The 22537-nt window shown below is 36.1% G+C and overlaps 1 protein-coding gene and 1 long non-coding RNA gene across 21 annotated transcripts in view; one reads left to right on the top strand and one right to left on the bottom strand.

Moving 5' to 3' along the window:
- SGCE (sarcoglycan epsilon) overlaps positions 1-22537 on the top strand; it is a 71187-nt gene that overhangs the window by 9246 nt on the left and 39404 nt on the right. For 6 of the 20 annotated variants that reach the window (XR_014814237.1, XR_014814236.1, XM_021101979.2 and 3 more), the window contains exons 2-3: positions 17320-17442; positions 19311-19468. Coding sequence is in view for 15 of the 20 variants with exons in the window: in XM_021101979.2 (XP_020957638.1) it covers positions 17320-17442; positions 19311-19468 (281 nt within the window). In the remaining 5 variants the exon portion in view is untranslated. Of the gene's footprint in view, positions 1-7095; positions 7204-17319; positions 17443-19310; positions 19551-22537 lie in introns of all 20 variants that reach the window. The other 14 variants (XR_014814235.1, XM_021101976.2, XM_021101974.2 and 11 more) reach the window with 5 other exon arrangements.
- LOC146400005 (uncharacterized) overlaps positions 1-22537 on the bottom strand; it is a 31590-nt gene that overhangs the window by 8213 nt on the left and 840 nt on the right. The window contains exons 2-3 of the long non-coding RNA XR_014815851.1: positions 9087-9278; positions 8207-8406 (exon numbers count right to left, since the gene is read on the bottom strand). This is a non-coding gene — a long non-coding RNA (uncharacterized LOC146400005). The remainder of the gene's footprint in view (positions 1-8206; positions 8407-9086; positions 9279-22537) is intronic.

The raw sequence follows: 22537 nt of genomic DNA, 5'->3' as shown, positions 1-22537 counted from the left end.
AGTTTGTGATGGTGCATAAATTACATAGCCCATTTTTTAAGGGTCTCACTGGTGCTCCTTATTTATCTAGTGTTTCTGAGATGGAACACAGTACCGTTTCCGGGCAGTGAAAACCTAGTATGTGCCTTTGTCAGGCTATTTGAGCAAAGAAGTAAAACTACAAAGAGAACTGGATAACCCTCCCTTTTCTATGAACTAGTCTATCATACCAACATCTCTTTTACTGAACACTTAATTTTTCCTCCAATTTTGATGTGTAATGCAAAGTTGATGCTGGTGCCCATGCAGTTTTTGCATTTGTTGCATTCTTTTCTCAGAATAAATACCCCAGAGTTTATGAGAGTCAGCGAGTATGCTATCAGTGTAATTTGCTTCTTGTTACATCTGGCTTTCCTCGAAAGGGTTAAGCTGCAGCTCTCAACCAGGAAGCCTTAGCCAGGCCTGGGAACGAAGACTTGCTAAGACGCTATCTTTTTAGCCTTGTGTCGGCCCGGCCAGGAGGCCGTGTGGAATTTGGGGTGATTGGAGATTCTGGGCTTTTCCCTCCACTGGTGAGCAGCCTCTGCCGTAGAAATATCATTTCTCATGTGTCTCATGACCGTGAAGAAAAAAAACCGAAACAGCCCTATATTCCATGATGCCAACTCTAGGACAGTATTTTTTATCATTTGAACATCTTTTTGAATCACATTTAAAGAAATCTAAAATTTCCTTCATATTAAGTGAAGAATAAATAATAGCTCCTATTTTTTTTTTAGTGCATCGCTATGTGTTAAGCACTTTCCCAAGGGTTTAAAGTGTACTATCTCATTTAATATTCACAATGTCTTTATGAACTGGACAGTGTTCTCTCCCTACCAGATGGAGAAACTGAGGTAGAGAGAAATGGAATAACTTCCCAAGTGGACAAACACTGGGATTTTGAACCCAGGCACTCTGTCTCCAGAGACTCTGAGTTAAAAGACTACCTTTATCCGTTCCAATTTTTATTTCACTCTAATGTCTAAAATCTTACCGAGCTTGTGCTGAAATTATAAAATTCCAATAACTTTATATTAAATAATTACCTATGTTTTGCCCTGCCAGGCTCTTCTCTCTTAAAGTTTAGAGGCTTCTTATTCTGGCATTCTTGGTTTAGAGCCTTGCTGTTACACACTTCTCTTAGGAATATCTTTTCCTGACAGTCCTCTTCAGTAAAGCTATTTTTTTCTCCGTAGGTTGTAACTAAACTTTTGGCTTTCCTCTTTTAATGAATCGTTTGTTTGTGCATGTGTACATAACACATAGGATTAATTTCCGTGGCCATTGCCTCATTGCCAGCTATTTCTAATCCAACGGTCAGGGGAAACTTACTTTTTTCTAAAAGGAAAAATAAGTTGAAAAGGACCGACTAGTGACAATAATAATGTCATCTCAAATTACACAAAAAACATGTAGCTTACAAATTGCTTTCCCATTTATCCATTTGGGTGTAGTATTAATACATAGATGACAGACCCTCTGCAGTCAGCCAAGAAATGGGTTCAAAATTCAACTCTACCACATACTAAACATGACCTAGGATAAGTTACAAAATTTCCTTAGACTTCTTATCCTCATAGTAAAATGGAACTAATAATACCTGTTTCACATAGTTGATGATGTAAGGATTAGAATAGTTATATATAAAACCTTTATGATAGTACTTTGCATTTAGCACTCAAAACGTGGTAGCTAATGATAATGTCAACTAATGTTTTTTAGAGACAGAAATATCCTATACAAGATTTCAGTATAGGAGACAATTTAAACAGTATGAAGGATAGTTGCAAAAAAAAAAAAAAAGGGAAGAGAACATGTAGCGGGCAAGGAAGCACCATGATGACAGAGAATGATGAACGAAGGGAAGAGATGTAGGGACATGAGCTGTCTATCCCATTTATGAAAACAAAGTGTCCCTTTTGAGTGAGATAGGGAAAGAGACAGATCAAACAGTGGACAGAGAAGATTTGACAGTTCGGTTCTAAGGTGAGTGTGTTAATCAGATTACATTTCATTTGACATATCCTGCTGTTTACTTGGACAGTGATGTCGGACTAAGTTATTACTTATTTCTATCCCTTGATATTCTGATTAGCTCATCAGCAATCAGTCACTATTCACAGCTCTTCAATTGCTTTTATTAAAGAGCAAACCCCACTTCTCCCAGTCAGCAAATTATTCAGGTTTAGGAAAGAGTAATGTCTTTTCAGAGAGTGTTTGCCCCAGGCCAGATAAGATGTAGTCATGCTGCTACAAGATTCTGGATGAATCATGGGACCTTAAGACAAACTTTAAGTATCAAATGGTTTCTAGGGAATTTAAGGGCATGCCAGACATCATTGGATTAACTCAGGATTGGATGATTTTTGAGAGGGAGCATTGAGGAATTGGTTAAATTGTATTATACCTTGATATGCTGGCTAATTTTGTGAATGTCTTCTTAGTTTGGGCTCTGTGAACACAAGATGCATGTTATTCTTACATGTGTGCTTTTGTGTTTATGAATTAGAGTGAAACTCCCATCCAGGTACTACTGTAGCCTAGATTATCATGATCCTTTCAAGATTCCTGAGAATCGTCTGTTCTCTTTGGAAGAGGTCCAAGAGCCAGTCTCTACAGGTTGGCTTTTTTTTCCACACTAGATTTAACCTTGAAAAGTTATGTACGGAATGAATATTTTATAAATTGAGTCATATTTTCCCATCCTAAGGAAATCTGTTCTTACAGAAAAAAATGGTATTGTCCTTTTCTAATGAAAATAAAACATTTATATACTAGCTTTTTTTCAGTGAGTATTCTGCATTTGTCATCATATAGATTACAATAATTTTCTTCTTTTTTTCTTTTCACCGCTGCACCTGTGACATATGGAAGTTCCCAGGCTAGGGGTTGAATTGGACCTGCAGCTTCCAGTCTACACCATAGCCACAGAAATGCAGGACCCAAGCCACTCCTGAGACCTATACTACCGCTCACAGAAATGCCGGAGCCTTAACCCACTGAGTGAGACCAGGGATCGAACTGGTGTCCTCATGGACACTCTCTGGTTCTTAACCTGCTGAGCCACAATGGGAACTCCAAATTACAGTTATTTCTATTCAAGAAGTTAGCTGAGTGGATCCATGATCTTGGACATACAATTATATATGGATATTTCAATGTTACAAGATTTCTCCCTGAAGGTGTGGGACTTGAATGTTTAAGTAGACGCATTATCCATGGTGTTGTGTCTTGCCTTTATTGACATTGCCTGATGAGTAAGGCCATAAAAAGTTGTCTTTTTTATAAATCTAAATAAAAAATCTTCTCTCATCAAAGCAGGACTTTAGATGGATCAGTGTGAACTTTAAAAAAGTGAGTATGCGCAAAGCAACGCCAGCATTAAAATAGAGCTGTATCTGTGTTATGTGTTTAAACTATTTTACCCTGCCTGTGTTTTTTAACAGTTGAGGCATCAGTGAGATTTGTCTTTTGAATGTTGAAATTTGTAAAAGCAAACTAGACCACCCTTATCAAGGACCTAGAAAGTATGAGCTGTGATATGTTGATTCACCTGGTAAGGATGTGCAGTGGCTTTAAATTTTATGCTGATTTAGTGAGGTTCTAAAAGCCAAAGTGAAAGACAAAAAATTCCATAGACAAGTTATGCTAGTAAATCCTTTAAATCACCCATAAAGTATAATATGTGTGGTTTTGTGTATACAACTCAGAGCAATAATTCTTTTGCACAACCTGGTCTGAGAACCATGGGGCTAGACTAAAGGAAGGAACAAAAGGTGTGCAGCCTGGACGCTGAGACCATTACTTCTTTATGGTAACTCCTCAATCATGGCAAAGTGAAGAGTTCCAAAGAATGCATGCTTACCTGTGGGATTTACTCCATTCTGCTGTAGGTTCAAGCCTTTCTACAGACATGTTAATAGATTTGCTCTTTTTTGTTGTTGTTGTTGTTGAAAGCATCTTTCCTGAACCCAGGTAATGTGATGGATTTAAATGTAAATGTTGCCTATCAGGCTCACATATATACATTGCTCTTTGAAAAAAAGTACAGAAGAATTTAGCCACCTGCTTCCTGTCTTTCTAGGTTGGGATTTCCCACTGTCCAGTAGTGACTTACATGCTCTTGCAAATTGGCTGCCATCTCTGGGCCAGTTGGAGATAGGAGGAGTGAAGTTTTCTGGTATAAGGCTAGCCCTACACTGGCGCATTTGAATATCCTATATACCCATTGGGTTTTCTAGGTCTTCTGTTGATCTTCTTGAGGTTGTTTTTGTGTGTGGTAATCACCTCATGAAATTGTGTCTACCTAGATTCTCTGTGGTAGAGTCATGAATATGTGTGTTAAAATTTTTATGTATGTATTTTTGGGGTATGAGAGAAGAGGTGTTTTTAGAGAGCTATGTAGGTGATTCTTCTGTAACCAGCATGTTGCCTTTAGAACCCAGCAATTAGGAAAACCCCTGGGGGGTGGGATATTTTGCCACAAGAGACTGAACATTTTTTCCCCTTTTTTAGCTTAAATTATTTAGGAAATGACTATTGTTTTTTTCAATCTAGATTTAAAAGGATGTAATTTCAGTTATTAAGTGAATCAACCATTTATTAGGCAAATCATCCATAAGATTGGTCTTTTAGTAGATATAAAATTAGTATAATTAAGTTTCCATATTTTAAAAATTGAATACCAACCAAGTCATTTATTCACTTGGGGTGTTTAGGCCTTTGATTTCCCCTCCCAGGTATCACTGAAACAATCACTCGAGGTTTTGTTTGATTGTTTGTATGCTTGTTTATTTATTTTTGTCTTTTGTCTTCTTAGGGGTGCACCTGTGGCATATGGATGTTCCCAGGATAGGGGTTGAATTGGAGCTGTAGCTGCCAGCCTACACCACGGCCACAGCAATGTGGGATCTGAGCTGCATCTGTGACATCTACCACAGCTCACGGCAACGCCAGATCCATAACCCACTGAGCGAGGCCAGGGATCAAACCCGCGTCCTCATGGATACTAGTCAGGTTTGTTAACCACTGAGCCATGATGGGAACTCCTGTTTGTTTATTTTTAATAACTTGAGTTTTGAATTGTTCTTTTTTCATTTTGGAAAAGGACTTGATATTTCTCAAATTTTAGTTTAAGTTCAGGATTTTACTCAACCTTCAGTTTGAAAAGGAGGAAAGCATTTCACCTCTGATTTACTACGGTGGGGAGCCCTTTCAACATTAAATTTCCTGTACCCCAACAAACTGTCCCTTCGCTTGTCCGTTCTGATTCGTGGAGTATTTTCTTTAATGCTTGGTCCCATCCATTCTAGTTTTCCTGGGGTTGTTTTATCAGTTATGCTTCTTTTCTTTATACATAGTCTCTTTCTCTCTCCTTGTGTCTTTTCCTCCGCTTGTAAACAAAATCTGTTTCCTCACACTAAAATAACCAACCTTTCTCTCTACCTTGCTACTCTTCTGTTTGCCATATCATTTTATCTCTTTGCTTCTCTATTCTGGCCAGTGTTCTTGAAAGATTGACTGTATTTATTGCATCTACATCTTGACCTTTTGCCAGCTGACTTCCACTTTTACCACTTTACTGGAATTCCACTTTCAAGGCATCACCAGTAACTTCTGACTTTTTTGCAGTCTTTCCTAAACTCTCATCCTCTTTAACCTTTTTGGCAGTTAAGTGAGGATGTTGATCACCCTCTCCTTTTTGACATCTCTTCCACTGATGTATATATGACACTTCAGGTTCAGTCTAACTTTTCTGCCTGCCTTGTCTCTTATTTCTTCTCTGCTGAATCACCCTCTTTTTACTACATAAATGAATTTAACATGTTCTTCTGCCTTTGTTGTCCCTCCCACTTTTTGTGCATTCCTTCTTGCTATATTTCAGCTCCAGATGCTAAGATAAAACTATGGGGTATACCCCGGGGGTTTGGGGACCGAGCTCGACCCAGAGGGAGCATACCTGAGGTGGCTAGTGGAAGGGAGAATGAGATGGAGACCCAATGTTGTAGTTAAGAAAAGGTACCCAAATATTAAGGCAAAGGTAGGGATGAAAATGGGAGAGTAAGCAATAAGATTGGTAGTTTGGATGACGGGATATAGGATAGACAAACAGGTCAAGAACATGAATGTGTATCTTCTCCAGATCATTTTGTACCTGAAAGTCTATGCATGTTACCTGCGATCAGTATCCCTTAGTTACACTGGGGCTTTGGCATCAACAATCATTTCTCTGGGGTCGAACTTCAACTTTTCATCTGAAGCCTGCATTAGACTCTCTTAGGAACCAGAGCTCTAGTTCCATCTTCCTCTTAGATGGTTTCACCTAGATATCCAACTGGTACCCCAAATTTAATGTGTCCCGAATTTAATTTATTATCTTTCTCCCAAAATGAACTTCTTTTGGGGGTTCCTAATATATCACTATTCTGTGTTATTCTGGATCAAAAATTCAAAGCCATCTTTGATTCTTTTTTTTAGCCCACATCCAGCAATTTGAAAAGTATTGTCAGTATTCTTTCCATGATGTCTTGTAACTGGCCTCAGCTTTCCTTTCCTTTTACTTCACCCCCTGATTTATTGACTGGCTGCTACCCTACCCTCCAGAGACAGCCCCTTATTTAGTATCCCTTAACCACAGTTCCCTTCATTGCTGCCAGTATAATGTTTCCAAAACTCAATTGCGAATTTAAAAGACATTTTAAACTTCTCACAACATTCCTAGCCAAGGAAAATTGCTATCCCTCTCAGTGTTATTATAGCATTTATGCTTTCTAGCCTGTGTATATACGTGTAGTTATTATATATTAATACATTATGTTATATATTACATGTATATTTCTGTACATGAATTATCAATCCCTATAGATTGTAAGCTCCTTGGAGGGCAGGAACTGTGTCATACCGTGTATCTCTATTCCTTGTATTGACATGCAACAAATACTTATTAAATGGTATTAATTAGCTAACTGGATTGGATCAAATCTGATTCCAGTTAATCCATAGTAGGTGATCTGTGATAGTCATTTTAATTTGATATTAATTTCATTTTCTGTACATTTGTTTTATTCTGAAAAGCTTTTTTATTAAGCTGTGCTGATGGCATAAATGGAACAGTTAACTGGAAGACCAAACAGGCCAACAGTTTTATTATCAGCAGAAAAATGACTGCTGGGAAGAAAGATGGTGAGTTTAGGTTGTAAATCTAAATCCCTTTTGGGGAGTCACTTAAATGTCTGCTTCCAGTACTGCTTTTGCTTTTGCAGTCATGTGTGGATTTTTTTTTTTTTTGATAAGTCAATCTGAAAAAAATCAAATTTTGTTTTCTTCTAAAACTTATGATCCTCTGTGTTCTTAATCCATTATTCTCCAAGTTGTTTTTTTTTTTTTTTTCCTTTGCTCTGGTTTTGCCTTTTTTAAAAAAAAACTAAAAATAATTCTTGTTTTTAACCTATCATTGCCCCTTACCCAGTCACTAGCTTGCCACTTATAAAAATTGTCCCAGTGTGGTTATTATAACAATTTATTTCTAACATTGAAAAACATTAAGAAGTACATTTAACATAAATCATTTAAAAACAGTATTTATGTAACCTTAGAAAAATGGTCATAAAATATTTTGCCTAATTGTGGATGATTTTTTTGAATAATTTTTGTTGCAAAACCAAATTGATATGTTTTGCTATTAAATAATTAGATGGCACTTGTTTTCTGTGGAAAAGATGGCCTGACCCTTGGATGATTGATTGTCCTTCTAAATTTTTCTTCCCTATCTTTAATGTGTCCATTAGCAATATGTCAGGACCTTTGAAATAATGCATTTTATATGGGAGAAAAAGACTTACTTAATAACCAAAAGATTAGTTGTTTTAAAAATATTAATTATCATTGTGAGCTTTTTACTTAATATTTCTGGATTATTTGTCTTTACAGTCCCTCTTAAACATCCCTCCCCCCCCCCCCACACACACACGCCTGCACATGTGCACGCACACTCTTTTGGCTATATGTGGTCATGAATATTAGCAGGACAGTAGCCTACTTTCCATAACTTTGGGGTAAACATATCTATTAAAATAACAATTTTAAAATATTTTGAAAAGAACAATAATTTTTTGGGGGGTAATAAAATGGCCTTACTGCCAGATAAAAATTTCTAGGTCTCTTGTAGAAGTGATTCCTGTCTTACCTCATGTTCTTTTACATTTCTGAGTTGGGATCACTCCATTTTTTCCCAGTTAGCACCAAATTATTCCCCAGCTGAAATCTTCTATTTCCAGATCTGTTTCATAGTAGGACCAAGGCTCCCAGCATCTCTCCTGCTCTGCTGTCTTTGAAACAAACCCACAAACACCTTTGCTTTTTTAAGGGATTTTTCACCTCTGATATCTATAAGAAAACAGTTTTATAACAGTAACTTCTTATGAAAAGATCACAAACATTTCTTTTAAAAGGCACTAGATGCACTTCATATCAAGCACATTGTTCTCCTGTCAAAGCGCATGGTTCCATAGTCCTGTCCCCAGACTCTTCTTAGATATTCTCAAGGGATTTTTCTCTGTTTCCTTCAAGGGAATCACCCCTGACTACCTCATCTGGCTTGCTTCTTAATCAGGCGGAGAACCTTTAGCTCCTTTGGCACATCCATGATTCCTGTTTTCTAATCTTTCTAGTGATGGCCCAGATGACCCTCAGTGTTGCCATCTGCAGTATACTTTTGTTCTGTCATCTCCCAAGGACCTGAGACCTACCCTGCTTTCCTGCTGTCTCACACGTGGTCACGAAAGACTCTTCCTCTGGACTTTGTACCATTTTGCACTAAGTTGAAGTCTTCCTTTCCCTTTTCTTCAATTTCTTTTCTTTAACTTTGATCCCTTGAACTTCTGTACTCTTTAAGTATATCCCTCTGTTCCTCTTTGATTTGCCATCAGGTAGTCTCTAACCAGCTCTTAAACCCAGTTGAGTCATTTGCTGTGGTGCTTTTCTTAGTGAAATGTACTATTCCAAGGCCTTTAACACAGTGTTCTCAAGAGATACTTATCTCTTCCTATTTCATACTTAATACTTACACAGGAACTCAAACTGATTTTCTCCTTGAAACTTGGGCAATAACTGTAGTTTTCAAAATAGAAATGATCAATACATCTTGAATCTACTGAAATAACCAGTTCAGATGATCATGCGCTCTTATTTCCTCAGTTTCTCCTGAAGTCATTCTTTAGCCACTTCTCCCTTCCAGGTCTCCTCCTCCAGTTTAAATCCTATCATTATAGTTCTGCATTATTAAAGTATCTTATACAGAGAGTAATTCATCAACTGTGTGGTGAGAATTGTTTCTAGTAGCTTAATAGAAAGAAGATTGAAAATGTTCTCTCCGATATCAAATGTTCTGCGAAGTATTCTTAACCATGAAATTCAGCCTTCTCTTTTTGACAATTTCAAGAGAGCACAAAATGTTATAAGAGCATTTACATAGTAAAATAACTTTAGCAATTATATTTTTATGTAACTTTCTTTGAAAATAACATTCCAATTCTTAACTTTAGCAGTGGGTTGGTGCCTCTTCTGTAAATAGGATTTTGAGGCATTTGGAATGTCAACATTTGTGGCATCATACTACCTTGACATGTGTTAATTGATCACAAAAATCATAAGGAGCACTCTGAGCATGAATTCCCTTCTCTTTTTACTGGGGTGGGGATAGAGGAATTTAAAATTTACCTCTAGAATAATATAAATAAAAAGAGAATAAGCCTTCATATTACTTAGTTATCTAGTTCACTTAGATAAACATCTTCATATGCTCCTTCCTTGCTTACTGAGTTCTCAAGTGGGTCAGCCATAGGTTTACTGATAAACTTCTATTGCTTTTTTTCCCCAAGAAATAAAGAGAAAGTCAAAATAATCATCATGTTCTAATTTCCTGATTATTTTCAACTTAAACATTAAACTTTAATTGGACATTCATGGGAATGAAGTAATATGTACTCTGAACAATTTGATAGAATTGTCTTCTGCCACCTTAAAGAAGGCTCCTTCCTAGTTTACTGACTGATAGTCAAGGGAGTGCATGGCTCGAAGATACAAATATCTCTCTAGATAACTTCTTTTCCTCTATGGTTGGAAAGGAACAGGAAGTGCCCCTGAAGCTGAAAATATGCATTCTTCTTTGCTTCTGAAAGGTAGCAAAGTGAGGAAGGAAGATCATAAAGTTTCAGTACTTCAAAAGATGACCTATCAGAGCTGATAGGTCTGGTCATGAAGGCTGAAATGTCTCCTTCTAAAATTTCGGTTTGTTTCTTTCTTTAAACAAAAGAAACTTCAGGTTGATGTTTTTCTTGAAATTGTGATTGTTAACTTCTTCCAGTAGTGCATGTAATTAGAAATGATAGATTATTTGGTCAAACTCTACTTTATCATAAAAAGGAGATAGAATTATGAAAGTTACAGTGTTAGAAAACAAAATGAGTTTTTTCAGTGGTGGGTTGTAATAATCTAATGGACAGCTACCAAATTATAACTTTATGTTATTCAATCAACAAAATTCATGACACCCCTGGTTCAAGTCCTGGCTCTTCCTCTTACTAGTCCTGGAGGCTTGAACTTGTCACTCAGTTTCTCTGAGTTCAGTTTTGTTATCTATGAAACAAATGACTTAACTCTCCTGGGGAACAAATGCATGCCAACTCCAGTTGGTATTATCTGTCAGGCTTGAGTAGAATGCTGAGGCCTTGTCCAAGCAGGAAGTAATGCAATGACCTTAGCAGAGAAAATTATTTGGCATGCCCCAACAGGATGACATCTAAAGCCCTTTTCAGTTGCAGCATTCTCTGAGACTGAATTTATTGATTACCAATTAAAAATGGTTTGCAACCACTTTCCAACTGACATTTAAGAAAAAGCCAACAAAACAAAACAAACACATGTGATCATTCTATGGAAAAATCAAAATATTTAACTCCAGTTTAGAAAAACAGTTTTAGTAGGTGGCTTCAGTTTGGGGGTTGGAGGGGACCTCATGAAGAAATTGTCCTGCTTTTTGTAGAAAAGATCAAGTGGTGGTTTCTTTTCTACGTCAAGTAAAGAAAAGTAGTCCTATCTCTTAGAGAAATGAAGTTTTAAAAGGCAATTTAATGCTTCCCCATGATGAATTCTACAGCCCAGGCGTGGACTGTCTGTGACTGAAATAAAAACAATAGCTGACCATGGCCAAGTGAATGGCCTTCAGTACTTTGATGTTGAGTAAACTCAACGGTGAAGGGCAGCCTGCTGAGAAGATTTTTTGATTCTAAGCCAAGATTTATAAAGCTGAACTGATAAAAACGCAAGGTGAATTTTCATGAGGGGAAAAAAACCAAAACAAAACAGGTTGTATACCTGGCTAGATATTGATGCCTCTCAAAATATTTTTCTACAGACATTATCTTGTTTAGTAATTAAATTTCAATTAGGCTATAGAAACAACACATTGAAAAGTAAATTAGGAAGGAAACCCTAAATGGCTCTGAAAACCCTGAAATGAGTTCTCTTGATGCAGACATAGCAAATGGGATTCATTTCTTATAATCAATTCTGATTAATCGGTAGTAGGTTCTTGGAGTATTGTGTATACAGGGGCTCTGAGCCTCTTAAAGAGATTTTTAGCTATTAAAACTTTTAAAGAAAAGGCAATTCTTATTTTTTTGTCAGTATTTATAGTTTTTAATTATCAGAGATTATTATATAGTAAAATAAGTTTTCAGCAATTGTATTTTTGGTGTAATATTCTTTTTAATAATATTCCAGTTCTTAACTTTAGCAGAGAAACAGTGTCTCTTCTGTAAATAGGATTTTGAGGAATTGTGATATCTAATTGCTTAGACAAAAGTTTATTTTAAAAGCTGTACCAGATAAGTAGCTATTCAGTATTTTCTTTGTATCTGAAGCAGATTTAAAAATCTTATTCATCATTCTTATCCAAGTTTTTTTTTTCAGATAATACTCACTATTAAAGCAATGAAATACTGTGAACAGTTGGAAAATATGCACTATCTTGTTTTAACAGATTTGCACTCGGTTAAAGCACCCTTGTCGTGCTTCCCAATGAGTAGCTTACATCTTAAAACTCTCTGAACATGAGAGGCAAATTACCAAATTGAAATGCTTTTAGAAATAAGCTTCAATTTCTTAATAAATTACTTACTTTAGTGCATTATAGTCTTAGGCTGATATTTAGCTATTGCTAAGGTTAATAGATCACTTAATAGATCTCTTTAAATTACACAGTATATTTCCCAGATGTCAAATGTGTAAGAAATTATTTTACACAACACATTAAGTCCTAACATGTGGTTTGAATTAAGACTTTCTGTGTACACTTATTTATTTCTGAATGCATTTAATACATAGAGTTTATGCTGTGCCATCTCCTCAAATAGTGGCTGTCTCCCAATTATAGTAAGATCATCTTTTCAGGAGTATACTGTGTCAACTAAGAATCAGGCAGTATGCCACAAAAGAGCCTCTGGGTAGCCAAAATAGATGTGGCAAATGCAGGCTCCTGTTTTTCACATCTTAGCAGAGACCTCCGTGCGTTAAGACAGTACAAATTTGTTCTTTAACTCGCAGTCCCACCTCATTTGGTAGTATGGTTTCTAAACCTGCAGCAGATTAATAGCAGCAAATTAGAAGGGATGGAGAAGCTGTTAGAGGAAACACACTGATAGCAATGAGAAATGACAGCTGACAACTTGTCTATGGATGAGGAAACAGAAAATCTATAAAACACACAACCTTAAAAAGCATTAGCAGACGGTGACCCACTAGCGCTCCTGTGATTGGTAAATGACAAGGCAACCAAACAGTCCATAAGGGTGTCATTGTATAATAGAGCAGAGTGAAATAATTGATGTGCCAAATGATGATCTTATACCATAATGAAAAAGGATCGACCACCAAGTGCTTTAGAAAACTCAGCTCTTTAAAATGTTTCCTTCCTATCAACTGTTTAAAATATGCTATAAACTGATATTTTTACTGTTTTTTCTTAAGCCACAAAAAATAGAGAATATGATATGTGGACCTTTTAAGGTGATTAATTTCTTAATAAAGCATCTATGAACAAGAGATACACATGAAAGATATCTAATAAAGGTCACCTTGACATGAATATTGACAATACTTTATGACTTCTTAAAGATTTCAGCGGAGAGACAGCTTTAATCTAGCTGAGACTTGCAGCCAGTTTATCTTTATAGTCATGTACTTATTCTTGTTGGTGTAGAGGAGGGACTTTTTGTGTGCTTGTGCGTGTGCCTATGCCATTAAAAATAATCATTGTGATAATTGCGAAGTGACATGCTGTAGAGTCACTAGCAATGCACCACCATATTCCTTTCAAAATTTGATATTTAATAAATATATCCAGATTTTCTTTTGTTTTTAAGTAATTGTAAATAAGCACACAAATGTGCCCCCTCATATTTTTAGTTCATTGTTGCTCCCATAGGGAGAAAATTTCAAATGGACTATTAATAAAGGGAGACAGAATGCTATTTAGCTAGCATGAGGTCCCACTTTATTGCTGCTACCATCACCGTCTGTTACTTGGTTCTTGGCTCTCTGCTGTTGCATAATATACATTGTTGAAATGGTTTGTAGTTTCGAGACCTTATGACTAAAACATACAGAGAACGGTTTTATGAAAAGATTTTGGTAGCACGTTAACAAGGGATATTGGAGCTGCAAGTAGGGAGGGTGAAATATTACCCCGGCCACTTGCCCACATGCACTTTTGATCTTCTCAACTCACATATGTAATTTTTCCTTAAACCATTCCATTATTTATGACTACCTGTCTTCAGTTTTTAATCTTTGCAAATCTAGCTACCCTTGTGGCTTGAAGATGATGTTTTTGACCCCCTGTGGGTTGGACTTTTGGCTTAATTGTTTTGCCCATTAATGGTGATGGATTTGCATGGATTTAGCCACACACTGGTTTCCAGTTTCATTTGTATCCAGTGGCATGTGTTTGCAGAGGTAATGGATTTGCAGCCGTAGACAATTGCAGAGCCATGCGATACAGAGAGCGGCCAGACCCTGTGACCTCAGCTTGATTAGCATGGCACTGTATGCTTGTATATTTCAGATAATGTTCAGAGATTGTTCAAGGATGTATAACTCAGAGATTCTTAGAGTGTTTACATAGGATTTTCAAGACTTGCTTTTAGGGAAAACAATATGCTTCATTCTTACTGTTTGTGAGTACTGCCTAGACATGTGTGAGTGCAACATGTGTTCACTGTTTAGTAACAGTATTTGTTGGTATTAGCACATACTCTATCAGTATTATTTATATAGCTCATATTTGGAAAAAGAACCTATAACTTTGAATTCTATGTGTCATTTGTTGTTTCCAAAAGGAAGCTAGGTGTAAATGCTGCCCAAATAGCCTCTGTTGAAGAGCTATTTGTTTTGCAAGTGACAAATGGGAAAGATAAGGTAAAGGGGGCACTTCTCTAAAATATTGTATGGGTGCCTATAATTTAAACTGATACCACAGAAAGGAAGTATTATTTTCACAAACAAAACATAGTGGCTTAGTCATTTTCCATTTCTAGATGATGAATGTGTCGTACATCTGTATCATGTTTTCTCAAAGTGAATGGCATACTATACTTAAAGTGAAGCAGGCTTTACTGCAGAGTTGCCAAGGTAACTGACCAGCAAGTATGCAGTTCAGCAGATTGCAGAAAGGCAATTGAGTACACTGAATAAGGAAATGTGTATGTCATCTTCAAACCCAGGAGGGCCATGGTATATTGTGGCTTGGCTCTGGAGATTGTAGGAATTTTTTTTTTTAATGAAAGCAGAAAGTAAGATGTTCTGTGCTAGTCCTTGAAGTGAGGTGCTAAGCAGTGACAGGTACCCTTCTTTGGTTCATTTCAGGCTCTGCCATGGGCCATACAGAAAATAGAAATTATTCCAATATTATTTAATATGAACAACCTTTCTTTTTGATTTATAAGCCATCTTTTACCATCTTACGGAAGCAAAAACTAAGGGAGACTGCTAGTAGTTTATAATATAAATGGAGGATGGTAACCCAAAAACGGCTACACACATATGAGAATTAATTTAAAGTTACAAAACTGAAATTGAAGTGTTATATATATTTACTACACAAACATGAGAACTGTTCCCCTACAGTGCTTTGTATTAGAATGTGTTCATCCATTCAACAGGCATTTATCAAATTCTTCACATATGCCAGACACCTTTCAGCTGCGGAGAAAACAACAAAGGTTCAGTGCTGGACTCCAAGGTGTTTTTAATCTCTAGAAAGAATAAATTAGATAAACTCTGAAGGGATTTCTTTAGATTATGCACAATATTCCTGTACTTTGGATGTAGGATTGTGATCTAGAATTAAAACACCTTTCTGTTTAGAATGAAGTAACTTCTCAGCAAGAGTTCACAGCTCTCCCAAATTTGACTCTTCTTCTGAGTTTTCCCTCCCGTAACTCACATATACTCCTGGATCTGGCATCACTGGCTTAGCTCCCTTTCTTGAAAGAGCCGCACAGTTCCCCACGATGGTTCCAGATTTCATCACTGGAATTGCCCGTCTCTGAGTTTCAGAATCTTGCTAGTACTTTGAAAGCCGTATTGAATTCTCCTTCTTACATAAACCTTTTCCAGATCTCCTCAGCCTCCATTGCTCCTCACCATCTTTCTGAGTATTGCCAGAACAGTTTGTCTCTGAAGCCATACCTAGTTAGGTGGGCGCTGGGCTCCCAAGCCAGATGGTGAACTCAGGAAAGGCATGGGTTGGGTCTCTTTCATCTTCGCATTCTCCATGGCACCTAGCATTCAACAGATGCCATGGAATCCAGCTGGTGAATCTCCAGTCTCATCCTCACTGTTTTTCTATGATTCATTCATTCTTGTTTTGTTGGAATGAGACCATTTTCACAGGTGAGTGAGTTGTTCTTGGGTAGGGGTTGGGTACTTTAAATGCCATGGGAAGACTGGCTTAAGAATGCTGGTTCAAAACAAGTCAGGAAAGAACGAGTTTACCTACATACCTGGTTTAAAGCTAACTTGCCGCTTCTTTCCCTGTGTTACATAGCCTTTGAAGTTGTTTTTAGTAGTAAAGCTATGGGTACATGAAGCTACAAGCCAAATATTTTAGTTTAGTTCCTTATTTTTGGCAGCCATCCACAGAACTGAACTGCAGGGACACGTTTTTACAGATAAAAAAACGTTTTGTGGGAGTTCCTATTTTTATGCTGAAAAATTTACTGTCAGTGATTTTGCCATCCAGGGCTTTTAGTTAGTTGTGAGCCCGGAGTGAGCAGCCTTGGGTTCTTAAGGTTAATTACTACATTTGCAAATCCATCAGTGACTAAGAGAAAGAACTTGCCTGATAGAGTTTATCTGTTTAAAAATTGCAGCCATAGCCAAGCAGGAAGATAGAAAACCAAAGGATTGTAGAGGTGACAAGGGTAATGGCAGTGATGTGTTGGTGGAGATGATGATAGCAGAGGAAAAAAAAATGATAAGTTGAAGCTAATCAAACCAATTTGATCATTTTAATGTACTCACATCATCATATATCTTAAGTAACCAGTAAATCATGAAATCTGCCCCATTTCACTTAAAGAAATGATTTGCACTGAATTTTACTATGTAATTATTATTGCTTATTTAGGAGGTAGCATAATAGACTAGATTATATGTGTGAATTATTAAATGTCAAGATCAGGTAAAGTGGAATTAATCATTTCTAGGAGAGAGATGAGGAATAATACTCGAAGAGTATCCAATGCATTTTTATAAGTCTGTATGAAAATCCCCTTACATGTAGCAATGGTGTTATGTAGTCTGATATGCTTTGTCTAGCAAACAATACAGTGGAGATTTTTACCATTTAAAAATTACTCTTTGTACTTTGTTTCGAAAAGAGGGAAAAAATTGTATAGTTGCTCAGTTCTCATGATAGATTTTGTCGGTAATAATCTCTGTGAAACTACCAAAAAGATATTACGGGTGTCTATTATTTAATATAATTTAAAGTAGTAAATGTGCCTAATTCTGATAACATGGCATTTGAAAAGTCTGTAAACACCCCAAGTTGAGAGATGTTCTATGTTTTGTCCTAAAACCATTCCCCTTTAAAACAAACTTCTTAACAGTGTCTTGCATGTTGCTTCAGTTTTCCCAGAATGTTCTACATAGTGAAGCCTTCTCTACTGTGTAAGTGAAGTATCAGAAGCAAACCTCATTATTTGTCTATCTCTTATCTTCCTTCTTTGTTTTCAGTGTACACTATTTTCTCCAAGGTGCACTCTGATCGGAATGTCTACCCATCTGCAGGTGTCCTCTTTGTTCATGTTTTGGAAAGAGAGTATTTTAAAGGGGAATTTCCACCTTACCCAAAACCAGGTATGTCGTTGGTGGGAGAAAAAAAAAGTAGTTGATTTACTAAATTTTCCTTTGGGTTCAGCATGCATAATCTAGATGATATATAACCAGATATTATTAACATTATTTGAAATGGTTTAGATATGTGATAAATTGGTTGTTGTAGGATAGTTCCCATTTTAAGATTAGAAATTTAATTATGGAAGGAAATAATTCATTTTTGAATTTTAAAGAAAGCACATTTTTGATTTTCTAGTCTTGAGTTTTGTGCTTCTTACAAATGATTTACCTACATTCTCAAAGAAATAGTTATAACTGTACAATTAATGATTTTCTATATTAAGTCTTAGAGTCATACACAGTACATTGATTTTTGGAAAATGATACATATTGTAGAAGAGAATGAAATATGATATTAAAGAGTTCTCTAGCTTTTGCAATATGATATAATTTTATATAATTTCATAGTAATATAATGGAGATTAATTTTTCTTCAAAGTAATACCAACTATGAAGTCTTATTTAATTTAATATTGGTTTAAATTATATTATGTTGGATTGTCTCAAATGCCATCAAATTAATGAAGATACAGAAAGAATAGCAGAGAAAATATGTTATTATGTTTCTTATTTAAGTAACAAATAAAAATGAATTTCCTGAAAATCATAGCATTAAAATTAGTATAAATACTATTTTTATGGATTATATAATAAATAGAATACCTGAAAATACTCATAAAATATAAGTTAAGCATGTTCTTACCAGCATTTTTTTTTTAAAGGCAGTCTTTTCATCAGTTATTTAAAAAATGATTTCTCATGAGGCATTCTGTGTTTGCAAAACTCGATAGCTAAACCTTTTGAGCAGCAGCTTTAACATATAGTTGAGAGAAGAAGAAAACATGTAATTAAGAGTATAGTTTCTGGGGTTGGCCAAGATTAAATCCTAGTTTTACCACTTAATATGACCATGAAGAATTAACATGGAAAATTACACGTTTCATCAATAAAATTAGGGCTAATAGTAGAACTACTTTTGTTGGTATGTTTGAAAATCAGATGCAGTAGTGCCTGTAGAGTCCAGGCACAAAAGGGCCAGGCACACACCAATACTACTGTTTATTATTAATGTCATATTATTACACTTCTTTTGGATTTGTAATACCATCTTTTCCAGCTCATCCTCTAGTGTTTTAAAATTACGTAATTTTGTTTTGATGGTACTTTTGTAATTTGGAGACATCCCTTAAGATTTGTTTGATAGTGGTTCAGAGTTTCATGAAAGCTAGTTATTTCATTGGCAGAACTTTTCCACTGCTATGTGACCAAAAAAGAAAAAAAGAAAGAAAGAAAGAAAAAAAGAAAAATTTCCCCAAAATTGTATGAATATGCTTTTTTTGCTGCATCAGATCCCTTAGACAAACTAAACAATCAAAAAGATCATTTCTTTTCATGATGTCCTAATCTAAATTTCCACATGGATTTTTTTTTTTTTGATGTGTATTTAATTTGCTACAAATGTAAGAAAAAACATTTGTGTGTGTGTGTGTCTTTTCTAGGGTCGCACTCATGGCATATAGAGCTTCTCAGGCTAGTGGTCTAATCCAAGCTGTAGCCACCAGCCTATGCCAGAGCCACAGCAACTTAGGATCCAAGCTGCATCTGCGACCTACACCACAGCTCATAGCAACACCGGATCCTTAACCCACTGAGTGAGGCAAGGGATTAAACCTGCCACCTCATGGTTCCTAGTCAGATTTGTTAACCATGGAGCCACGACGGGAACTCCAAGAAAAAAATTTTTAGATAGACTTTTTTATTGAAACTATAAAAGCAACATATGAAATTAACTGTAGTAATTACACCTTACTTCTGTGTTTCTTACCTAGGTGAGATAAGTAATGATCCAATAACATTTAATACAAATTTAATGGGTTACCCAGACCGTCCTGGATGGCTTCGATATATCCAAAGGACACCTTATAGTGATGGAGTTCTATATGGGTCTCCAACAGCTGAAAATGTGGGGAAACCAACAATCATTGAGGTAATTTACTTAGAGCAAAATTGTGTATATATATTTTTCTTTTTGTAATTTGTGTTTCACATGTTGTAACTAAAATTACATGGCCAGAAAAACAAAAAAAGGGAGTTCCCATTGTGGCTCAGTGGTAATGAATCTGACTAGTATCCATGTGGGTGTGGGTTCATTCCCTGGCCCAGCTCAGTGGGTTAAGGATCTGACATTGCTGTGAGCTGCAGTGAGGTCGCAGACATGGCTCAGATCTGGTGTTGCTATGTCTGTGGCGTAGGCCAGCACCTGCAGCTCTGATTTGACCCCTAGCTTAGGAACGTCCTTATGCCACGGTTGCAGCCCTAAACAAAAAAAAAAAAAAAAAAAAATTACCTGGCAGTGTTTTTCAGTATTCTATCCTTGGAAACATACCCAGTAACATTTGCAAATGTACCATTCCTTTACATTCATTTACAGAGTTTTTTGTTTCAGCTTTTATATAAAAAGGGACAGTCTAAATTAGTGAAAAAAATTAAAAGACATTAAAAAATGGATTGTTATGAATTCTACTTAATAAAATGAATATAAACTTAAAACACTTATTTCCCCCACATTCCAGTTTCAAAATTATGTTCATTTGAATACAGTCATTAAGCAGATAACTTATGACCCCCTACTGTGTGCTAAGCATTATGAAAGGTGCCAGTGGTAGAAAGATGAATAGTGGCTGTGTCCTGCCGTGCCTTACAATTCAGAGGTTGAAGCACTAGAATGGAAACTCAGACTTAGCCAACACTGACATAACTGTTATAATAAGAAGGTGCTTTTGATGCAGAATTGTAAGAGAGTAAATAAGAATCTACAGAGTAGAAGGAAGACTATTTTAGGCAGAAGATACAACACATCAAAATCTTGGAGGCATAAACAAATCCTCATGGTCTTAGAGAACTACAAGTGTGACTGGAAGACAGGATGTACTCCAGAGGGCACATGATGGGAATGGAGGCTTGATGTTGGGGGCAGGGGAGCAGATCTTTCAGGGCTCTGTGAGCCATGATGATAGGTTTGATCTTTATTTTGGAAGTCATAGTGGTGTTATAATTAATCAGACTTTTACTAGTATCTAATATCATGTCTAGACAGTATTAGAAATTCAAAACAATAACAAAAACAATGATGATATTGAAACTTTAATGAGAATTAATATATTACTTTAATGAATGGCTATAAAAGCTAAAAGTGTTTTACTCTTTGCTATACCTAACAAAAGCAGAATTATAATGGAAATTAATGGCAGGAGAGTCCTTCTGTAGTTTTAAGCCCAGTTGCCTTCTAATTTAAATTAGAGTTTAACTCTTCAATTCCATAAGGACTTCCTGGTAATGATCAGGGCACTAGCATAGGAACTGCTAGTGGAATTGCCAGGAGTTTGTACAGGTCCTGGGTGGCATGTTTTCTGCCTGGACAGATTGTCAGAGGAGTACCTGCTTTGGATTTTTCCCCAGTTTTAATCAGCCATGGGCCATGGATATGAGTTTTCATGTTAGCCAAAAGAAGAAAGTGTTTCTTCATTTGAACTGGAGTTTGTATTAACATGACTTTTCAATAATTTCTACCTATAAATCTGCTTTCTTAAGGCAGTGTAGATATAAAATAGAGATATATGTAGGTAGATACAAGAAAAAGTTTATTTTGAATTATTGCCAAAATTATTTTTTAAATATTCATTAAAGTTATAAAATAAATGTGTAAATGTATGAAACCACATTGATGTATTAAAAAAGAAAAACAGCACAATTACCTTGATAGACACAGAGAAAGCATTTAATAAAATCCAACACCTATTATTAATAAGAAAAAATAAATCTTAGCAAACTAGAAATAGAACTGAACTTCTTAATGATTTCTTTTTTTTGGCCACAGCATGCAATGGCTTGATGTGGGATCTCAGTTCCCAGACCAGGATTGAAACTGGACTGCAGCGGTGAAAGTGGCCAGTCCTAACCGCTAGACCACCAGGGAACTCTCAGCACTGAACTTCTTAATATGATAGGTTATTTACCAAAAGTAATAGCAAACATCCATCATTTTTTTGATGGGAAAACACTAGAGGAATTCCATTTAAATTCAGAAACAAAACAAGAACAACCCCTCTATCAAATCTATCACAGAATATATTAGAAGTCCTATCCAGTGCAGTAAAGAAAGAAAAAGAAATACCTAAGTATTTGAAAGGAAGAAATGAAATAGTCAACGATGTAAAGAGTCTATAGGCTATTAGAATATTAAGAAAGTCTAGGTGGAGTTCCCATTGTGGCTCTGGACAAACCCAACTAGCACCCATGAGGATGTGGGTTCGATCCCTGGCTTCACTCAGTGGGTTAAGGATCCAGCATTGCCATGAGCTGTGGTGTAAGCTGCAGATGCAGCTCGGATTCTGCATTACTGTGGCTGTGGTGTAGACCCGCAGCTTCAGCTCCAATTCAACTCTGAGCCTGGAACTTCCATATGCCACATTTGTGGCCCTGAAAAAAAAAAAAAAAGAAAGCCTAGCAGTAAGCTACAGGATCAATGTAAAAAATGCAGTTACATTTCTACACAAGAATAGCAAGTATTGAGAAAATACATATTTTTAAAAGCTACTATTTTTAATAGCAACAAAAATTATAATGTACTTGAAATGAATCTAATATCAAAGAATTCCTATATAAATAGTTCATTCAGGGATAGGAAGATTCAAAATCATGAAGGCATTACTTTCATGATCTGTGGATTTAACATAATTCCAATATAAATCTCAACAGGTTATTTCATAAAGGTTGGCAAGTAATCCTAAAATTTATAAAGAAGATAATGGCTAAGAAAAATTAAGGTGCTCTTAAAGAAGAAAAAAAGCAGGGAAGGTTTCTTTCCTTTCCAGAAAAGATTTATTATAAATCTGTAGTAATTTTTTTTTTTTTTTTTTTTTTTGTCTTTTTGCCTTTTCTAGGCCTGCTCCCACGGCATATGGAGGTTCCTAGGCTAGGGGTCCAATTGGAACTGTAGCTCCTGGCCTACACCAGAGTCATAGTAATGCAGGATCTGAGCCAGGTCTGCGACCTA

The sequence above is a fragment of the Sus scrofa genome, chromosome 9, assembly GCF_054392235.1.
Source record: "Sus scrofa isolate SSC_HxYL_T2T_F1_AM1 chromosome 9, Sscrofa_HxYL_maternal_Yorkshire_Landrace_v2.0, whole genome shotgun sequence".
Lineage (NCBI taxonomy): Eukaryota > Metazoa > Chordata > Mammalia > Artiodactyla > Suidae > Sus > Sus scrofa.
This window is presented reverse-complemented; position numbering and strand designations above follow the sequence as displayed.